Source organism: Chenopodium album, chromosome 7 (assembly GCF_948465745.1).
Source record: "Chenopodium album chromosome 7, dcCheAlbu1.1, whole genome shotgun sequence".
NCBI classification, from domain to species: Eukaryota; Viridiplantae; Streptophyta; class Magnoliopsida; order Caryophyllales; family Amaranthaceae; genus Chenopodium; species Chenopodium album.
The window spans coordinates 77,893,236-77,902,087 of record NC_137840.1 but is presented as its reverse complement, the minus strand read 5'-3'; the positions used below and the strand labels follow the sequence as shown (position 1 = coordinate 77,902,087).

General features: G+C 34.6%; 2 protein-coding genes across 2 annotated transcripts; both read left to right on the top strand.

Moving 5' to 3' along the window:
* Positions 1 to 874: 874 nt before the first annotated feature.
* LOC145638695 (GRAS family protein RAM1-like) lies at positions 875 to 4,939 on the top strand. The gene has a single exon (XM_081689681.1). The coding sequence runs from the start codon at positions 3,397 to 3,399 to the stop codon at positions 4,759 to 4,761; it is 1,365 nt and encodes a 454-aa protein (XP_081545807.1). The 5' UTR covers positions 875 to 3,396; the 3' UTR covers positions 4,762 to 4,939.
* Positions 4,940 to 6,031: 1,092 nt separating this feature from the next.
* LOC145638694 (uncharacterized) lies at positions 6,032 to 8,502 on the top strand. The gene is made up of 4 exons (XM_081689680.1): positions 6,032 to 6,293; positions 7,316 to 7,421; positions 7,732 to 7,880; positions 7,976 to 8,502. The coding sequence occupies exons 1-4, from the start codon at positions 6,153 to 6,155 to the stop codon at positions 8,066 to 8,068; spliced, it is 489 nt and encodes a 162-aa protein (XP_081545806.1). The 5' UTR covers positions 6,032 to 6,152; the 3' UTR covers positions 8,069 to 8,502.
* Positions 8,503 to 8,852: the final 350 nt, after the last annotated feature.

The following is an 8,852-nucleotide window of genomic DNA, read 5'->3' as shown; positions in this document are numbered from 1 at the left end:
TTTTAGTGGAGGAGCTGTTTTTAAATTGGATAGAAAACAATTTTTGGTGTTGACTATAGTTAAACCCCAAAAGTTGCATGATCCATGCTTTACTTAATCAGATTTGATATCCTTTCTTTTATATAATAATTCATCTTTTAGGTTTTTTGGTTTTAAAATGACTAAAGGTAGTAGATTATTACCTTTTTGAGATTATGGATAGATTGATGGTTTACTTGAGGTATAGAAAAATAATAGCAATTATTAAGTATATAGAAATATATAGATGTAAAATGGTTAGTGACTATGCCCCCTTTTCATATTTATGAAGAAAACGGGCATTCGAAGATTAAGCGAGGTAATTACGCATGCAAGGAAGATCCAGACATAATCCAACAAATTCCTTGGTATGCCGCCATGTCCTGTAAAAGACAAATGTTTAGGTAGGAAAATTGTGAAGGATTGTAGAAGAGATCAAAAGTTGAGGTTGGACAAATTATGTGAGAAACAGAGTTTTCTACCTATTATCTGATAGGTGTACTTTTAGAAAATGAGACAATATCCCTTTCACCAAATGAACGAATATACCGAACCTATGTAGAGAAAAGCCACTAAGTGTGGCTTTACAGTTACAGGATCAGTTTTCAATTGCCAACAGATTTGTCCTTTGACTTTTTCGAATGAAGTTGAGGCAGTTGTGATTGGATGTGATATGTTTTTCCATGTAAAGATTCCTCCTTTTCGGTGTCGTCATCATAATTTTGAATTTAATTATTATAATCAGCTGGGTTCAGGGTTTAGGATTCATACTAAATGTGTTTAAATCATTTCATTCTAGCAGACTTGACTATATATGTTCTGATACTTTCCTTGAAAACAGAAGGCATGTCTTTCTAACTCTGTTGTTTCGCATTCAGTAAAAAATATGTTTCACAGCTTCCTTTTCATTATAAAAGGATTGATCAGAAGATGCTTCCTGATGTTTGTTAGTGACTGTCAAAATATTGATTAGAAGATTCCTGATATGTTAGTGACTGTCAAAAAGTGATTTAAGTTGATTTTGGATTCAATTATGCTTGATTTATTATCAAATCATAGCCTTTAGGATTCTGGTTATTTCTAATGGTTATGCTGATCTAATGTGAATTACTTTGTAGTACTTTGAGTTAACTATGTTTGTCTGCAGATTGTTAGATGATGCTCTCCTGATATTTAGTAAATATTTGTTTCAGTCAGTGAAAATCAGTAACTGCATACAAAACAAGGCGAACAGGTAAAATAGTTAAATATTTGGTTTAGTCGTAATTGGGTGGAGAGAACATGGCCGAACTTCTGAAATTGTAATAAATCATTACTGGTTTTTTGACTTGGTCATCTTTGGAATCAAAATATCTCTTCTTAGTTTGATACTTCATGCTGTGCTGCATGTTGTTATTTTAAATGGTATCTTGATGCCCTTTGAATTGCTCCAACCTTCCTAAGATCCAGAAAAAGATGCTGTTTATCAGCTACTCTTTCATAGTACAATATTTTTTAAGGTATCTCAGGTACTCTTTGGAGGAGTACAATCAGTAAATTTTGATACTTCTGACCTGAATATCCTCCTCCTCCACTGTGGAAGAGCTATATATTTACCCAATCTTAGTAAAGTGACAGTTTTGTGTTTAATGATGTAGGCAGTCCATCATATAATTACTAAATTATACACTATTATTGGAGAACTGAAAGTTGACTTTTCTACCCCTCATTTCCATTGGTCACTAAGAGTGATTGTGTATCATTAAGATTTTAGACTTCTATTTTATTTTTGTTATGAATGTATACTGTGTTCTTAATTGTTCAAACTTTGTTGAAGAATATGTAAGAATACTTTGAATAATTTGTAGATAATTTCAATTACAGTCATTATCTGGTGCAGGAGCTGACACCTAATTCCTCCTTATATCTTAATTATCTTAAAATATGGTTTAATCATTCTCTCTTGCTATTAAGGGGCAAAACTAAACTACAATAATGTCCTCTTATTATGAGACATATTGTAATTGCTTAGGGCTAATGACCTCGATGTATATATGTCGCTTTGAAGGCCATATGACCCTTTCAGACTCTTTCAAATGAATATAGACACTCTATGCTTATCCTGTACGCTCAGAAGTATATTTCTTAATTACTTTACAGTCATCTCTTTACTCTGTCCATTTCCTGTGTATCAAAGAATGCAGATTTTCTGATTTTAAAACATAATAGACACTGAATCACGTATACATTTAACTATTTGCCCTTCTATAGCTTATTGTGAATACTGAATAGAGGTTAGGTGTTTCGTTTCAGGTTAAGGGTAAATTGAAACAACTCATCTCATATTTTAGGATAGGTTGTGTAAATTTGACCCCATACTTAGATGTATCAGGACTATCAGGGCAGAGACATTGATTTTTTCTGTTTACTCTTAAATGCGTTAAAATTAAATTTACCATCTGTAATGTTTTCACCAATACGAAGTATCTGTTACTGACTTTTTTATACTTAACTATTTTCTCATAACCTGTTCTGTTGAAGCATATAAATTGAAAGATGCATACACTTAATCATTTGTGTCCATTTTTTTTTAAGTAGACTTTTTGGTTTGATATTCTTTCTTTGACTTGTGAAGGCGTGTGTGATTCCCAATCATCAACATAATATAATGCAGAAAATCTGATTCTGAATGTTAGCTCTGAGTGCCTATACAGTGACCATTGGCTAAGTAATTTTATAAGTTAGACTGTCTTTGCTGATTGTATTAAACAATTCTTGAATACTTAATTTGCAAGAATCTGTTTGAGATTTGATATCCGCTGATTGATTATCTTTAGCGTCATATCACGGTGGTTGAGTATTTTAATCATCATTTTTTGGAACGACTTGTGTATTTTTATTAGCAAATCTAGGCAGTGTTTGTAGGCAAATGTTGCAAATCTCAGAGACAGGTAGGTAAGGTTCAACACTTTTCTTGCTGTTTGTCCTTTATAAGTGCACTTCTTGCTTTTCCGAGCTACCAAAAGACTAGTAAATAAGACCCTTCGCGCATTGCACACTGGCCCTTTCAGGTATTGTTTATACTAATTGGAAGGGCTTAGCTGTTCAGTGAACCTAAATTCTAAGACAAGGAACCAGTATAGATTATAGATACTCTTCCTATATATTATTGCTTTTGGTGACCTCACTAACCTGAAACGTAAAACGAAAAGCAGGGTCTCTAATTATTTATAGATTCTCCTTGTCCTTGTTGCTACTCTAAAGAATTTGTGTTGGGTTATTCCATTCTGATTTCCATTCTCTCTTCATTACCATTTCATTATTATTCCTCGTTCTTTGAGCTTTCTTAAGTCTGCTTTCTTCTGTAGTCCTGTGTCTGTTATTACAGAAGCCATTACGATGAATGAAGAGGTTTTGAGCCTTAGCTTAGCCACTGTCGGTCACTCTGACCATGTTGAGAGGGAACTGAAGAGGAGGAGGATCGATGATTCACATTCTCTGACAAATTCAGTTGAAGACTGGGAGGAAAAGATTTTCAGGCTGCTTGAAGAGAGACAGAGAATGTTGAACATTGAGCAAAGAGGAAAAGATGTTCAAGAAGGTTCAGGTATTCATCTGATTCATTTGCTGCTCGTAGCAGCCACATTGATCAAAGATAATAATGTCAGCTCTGCTGCTGATAATGTGATGGAGCTCTATCGATATGTGTCAGTAACTGGTGATTCAGGGCAAAGGGTTGCTGCTTATTTTGCTGATGGGTTGGCTGCAAGGCTTTTAACCCAGAAATCCGCATTCTATAACATAGTAATGAGCAAACCAACACCTGCAGAAGAGTTCATGGCTTTTACTCATATGTACAGAGTTTCTCCTTTTTATCAGTTTGCTCATTTTACTGCCAATCAGGCCATAATTGAAGCATTCGAGGGGGAGGAAGAAAATAATAACTGGGCGTTACATGTGATTGATTTTGACATCTCACACGGGTTTCAATGGCCTTCTCTTATGCAGTCTCTCTCTGAGATGGCTACTGCTTCAAACCGGTTAGTATCACTACGTATTACAGGTCTTGCAAGAAGCTTGGAAGAGCTGATTGACACCGAGAATAGATTGATAAGCTTCTCTAAGGGGTTTCAGAATATAGCTTTTGAATTTCATGGGTTGTTAAGAGGATCAAAGCTCGTCAACCTTGAAAGAAGAGAAAACGAAACAGTTGCAGTAAATATGGTTTTTCACCTCAGTAGCTTGAGTGATATCTTAAAGATTTCAGAAACCATGACAGCCATACACTCTCTAAACCCTTCAATAGTGGTTTTAGTAGAAAGAGAAGGAAGTCAAAACAGTTGTGGTATCCTCCCAAATTACGTCGATTCTTTGCATTATTATGCTGCAATGTTCGACTCCTTGGATGATTGCCTACCTCTAGAGAGTGCCGAGAGACTGAACATAGAGAAGAACCATCTCGGGAGAGAGATCAAAGAACTGATAGCTTCTGAGGAGGAAGTGAAGTGTTCAAGATTTGAGATAATGGAGACATGGAAAGGAAGGATGACAAGTCATGGGTTTTCAGGAATTGAACTGAGCTCGAAAGCAACAATTCAAGCGAAACTTCTGTTGAAAATGGGGTGCCATTATCATCCTCATTTCGAAGGGAACTCTGGTGGTGGCGGTGGTTTCAGAATTTACGAAAGGGATTGTGGGAGGAGTATTTCTCTAGGCTGGCAAGATAGATTCCTTATAACAGCCTCTGCTTGGCGTTGTATATGATTCCTTTTTTTCTTGTAGAGCTATTCATTATACAGTATTTGTGAACAATGTCGAAACGAGTTTGAACGCAATGATTTGGTATTCATTATACAAATCTAGTTCACATTCTCAACTAGCTGTTGTTTCATCCTGCTTTCATCAGACATGATGCACGAATAGAAGTGTATTAGTGTTAAGGTAATGCTATTATAAAATTATTACAGATTTAATAAGACTTTGAATTTTTGTTAATTGATGATAGGATTACTACCAAAAGATGGAGCGTGTTGGAGGGAGGAAAAGAGGGGGGATGAATACACATAATATGGTGTCTCAAACATGGGTTTGAAAACTATTGTATTAAAAATTGCAACATGGTTCTCAATGTTGGATTTATGGCTTTAAAAAAAAACATTTGGGATGTAATGAGTTGTTTCCAACATCTACTAAGTACTAAACCCTCCATTGTGGATTTCTTATGGTCATTTAACTCTCCTTCGTAATGATCACAAATCATGGATTGCACTTGTATATTTGTCTATGAGACTTGAAAAGGAGTATGTGTGTGGTGAAAAAAAAAAAAAAACAAAAAAAACTATTGCCCTTAACAGAAAATTAGTTCCACTGAATGTAGATAGCATTTGCTCGAATCATTTCCCAAAATCTGTACACATAAGCTATGACCAAGTTATTCAGCACCCGATTATATAAATCCAAATGTGTGCCACTTACACATTCATGGCACTAAACCCTTACTACTACTGGAAAATGTTTCATTCTTTGCTCATTTTATATCCCAATACTGCACTATAATACACATTCATCCATATTTCACGGCTATTTGATGAAGAAAAAATCACCCTAGACGATGAAGAAAAATCAACCTATATGTCCATAATAACTTATTGGCATGTATAATTAATGACCCTCAATTCTTCATACAATTATGTGTAATGCCATGACCTTAAGCAATGATAAATTTAGCTCTAATCAGAAACTTTTTAATATTAAGATCATAAGATGTGTATTACTATGGGGCTATTGGCTATATGAAAATTTTCTTATAGATTACAAGAAGCACCTTTTTAGAGTAAAAGGATTATAAAAATTACAAATGTATATGCTACTAATCTCTGTTAGAAAACATGGACCCAAGCCCATCTAAATATAGCTCTATTAATGAGAAAATGAAAGAAACCGGCCCAAAAAAGGCCCAAATAAAATGGAGAAACCCACAGAATAAAAAAGATTACTCTATATTATTTGTAATTTTCCAGAAACAACTGAAAAAATTTGAGACGATTTACAATTCCACTTTGAGTTTGTTCTACAATTTACTGGGTTTCAAAAATCTGAAACTTGAAGAATTCTCTGCTAAATTTCTGTGAAATTGTTTCTGCAATTAATTAGCAATGGATGAAGTGAGATCAGCAATGGAAGATCACATGAATCAAATGGCGGATCTTGTTCAGAAATTGTCCGATGAACTTCGTTCTGGCTTCGCACCTGCTTATGATAATTTCATGGGTTTCTTCCACGCCATTGATTGGAAGGTCTCCCTCTTCTCTCTCTTCAATTGCATTTAGTTTTCATCAAATTAAATTTGATTAATTTTAGGTTCACTTTGTTCTTGGATTTGTTACTTGAATCAGCTAGTTATTGGTAATTTATCACCTAAGATCTGAAATTTGATTATTCTTATGCTGTATTAAATTGAATTTATTCTAAAATTACAGATTGTTGATTATAATTGCTTGGTAATTAATTGTTTACTGTTGTTTTGTTGAGAAGAATGTAGTTTAGGAGCTCTTTATCTATTATTGCCATCTTTGTTTTTATCTTGCTGTTGGAAAATTCAGATTCTGAGATTTTGCGCTAGAAAAATGCAGATTTTCAAACTAATGAGGCAGTGATGTAGTTAATGATAAATTGATGATTAATTACGCCGATTTCAATTCTAGGCTGACATATTTGTAGACATGTATTGAGCAAGGACTCAAAAGTCGCTTTCTTTTCGTTCATTGAAGGTCTAACTAGATATATTAGGGGAATAAACAAGTTAGATCAACAGTAACAACAATAATGTATCTTTTAATCTAGTGTGCTTGCTAGAGAAATCAGTTAGTGAATAATAATTCTTGGTTTAAGAATGTTTATTATGATCAACCAAAGAGGATGAGTATGATAATTCCCGCTCCGTTTAAAAAAAAAAAAAAACAAAGAGGATGAGTAATCTTTGGAAAGTTATTCTGTATCAAATGTAGAATGAGAGGCAAGAGAACCCATGTTGCTCAGTAAATTTCAGTGCTCCCATTATTTAGGCAGAATTATTTCAGTATTTCTGCTTGCTCCTCGTTCAAAATTGCCTGTTACCAATTTGTGAAATTTAGTGATTTGTCTGCATTTGCTTGCTTCTTTATTCGTTTAATATACAGATAATGTCTTTACTAAATCATTGTGTATTCCTTTTATCTCAGATGCATTAGTGCTTGTGATCTTATACTATAGAGTATAGACGAGATCTTCTCATATGCTCTTTTCATTTTTTTTCTTAATGCTTAAATGGTCTATGCAGGAGCCGTGGTTGATGGGATTATTGGGGGTCTATGTGTTTCTGTTGCTTACTATTATCTTCTCCAGGAGACATGTCAACTTCCAAATGTGCCTATTCCTTCTTGCTTGTACGTTTCCAACTCTAATTGTACTCAATTTTTTTTCCCCCTCCCTTTCCTGTTTGAGCAGTAGGAAATTTATGTATTAATAACTGCTCACCACTGGTCAACTGTTGGGACTGAGGTATTAGATAGTAGGAAAGGGGGCTAACAGGATTGAACATGCAACTTGTTATATCATATTTTGTCACAATTGTTTGACAATCGTTGGAGGATATTGTGTTGAAAATAGGAATTTATATAGAGTGACCATAAGATGCACTTCTTATGAGATATGTTACATACGTGCACCGCCTAACATTCAGGCGTCATGCTGCAGTGTCTGGTGTATATCTTGCTGAACGATTGAACCGGTTTCTGGGTGCTCACTGGGAAAGTTTTGCTACTCAGAACTATTTTGACCCACAAGGGCTTTTTCTCTCTGTCTTATGGTCTGGTCCACTTCTTGTAATTGCAATGTTAATCTTGGTTAGTATTCTTCATTTATTTCCATATGTTCCCAATTTTTTGCACGAATCTTGATAACATTAACTTCAACATTCTCTAATCTTCTCCATTTACAGATAAATACCCTCTTCTCATTGTGCCATCTGATTGTTCGGTGGAAAAGGGCTGAGCTTAGACACCGTGCAAGACTTGAGAAGAAGGAGAATTGAAGTTGTATTCAAAGGTAGTGTCAATTGACTGAGGTTCGTCTGTTGATGAAAAGGCAAAGTTTGTTTAGTGCAAGGTATATGATCACAGCATGGCCTATTGTTTGATGCTCATCTAAAGCACCTTTTAAAGCGAATTACTAGTGTTGGACTTATAGGTCGTGGCTTAGTAGCCCCTATCATTTTTTCTGGTGTGGATCTGCAGCCGAGTGAACTGCATTGTAGCAAGTAATTTTTGCATTTAGCCTGTTTGCAAGTTAAAGAAATTGTTATATAGGTAGTGACAGCTTAGAAATATAACCACCCTCTGTTTTGGGTTGATGATTTCTTGAACTTTTAGATTACGGTCCTGTCTTTGTTAGTGAAAGATACGGGTATTTTATTGGCTATGTAAAACGATTTATACATTTCTTGATTATTATTTCAAATTAGAGCTCCTTGTACCAGTTCATACTATTTACTATGTTATCATCCTTATCATTACCACCTATGTCCATGATGTATCTAAAAATTTTACTAAACCAATCATTATGGTTTTATGGACCAGGATTAAGCACATAATAATCTTATAGATCTATGTGATTTCGCTCTAATGTTCACTTTTCTTTCGCAGGCATGCTACATTGCTATATGCTATTCCAGTCTTTCTGGAGCTCCTTTGTGGCTAACATCAATTTTCTAATTGCAGGTTGTGTGTGTGTCCCCTGTTTGATGATTACTTTTTCTTCCTTTTTAGATGTCTTCTGTTTTATTAGCTTTCTCAACAAATAAAGTTTTGTAACAAAAA

Excerpts from the sequence above, each read along its gene's own strand:
- LOC145638695 (XM_081689681.1), top strand. The coding sequence starts at position 3,397 with ATGAATGAAGAGGTTTTGAGCCTTAGCTTAGCCACTGTCGGTCACTCT.
- LOC145638694 (XM_081689680.1), top strand. The coding sequence starts at position 6,153 with ATGGATGAAGTGAGATCAGCAATGGAAGATCACATGAATCAAATGGCG. Across the intron at positions 6,294-7,315 it reads TCCACGCCATTGATTGGAAG|GAGCCGTGGTTGATGGGATT; the intron begins GTCTCCCTCTTC and ends TGGTCTATGCAG. Across the intron at positions 7,422-7,731 it reads GTGCCTATTCCTTCTTGCTT|TGTCTGGTGTATATCTTGCT; the intron begins GTACGTTTCCAA and ends GTCATGCTGCAG.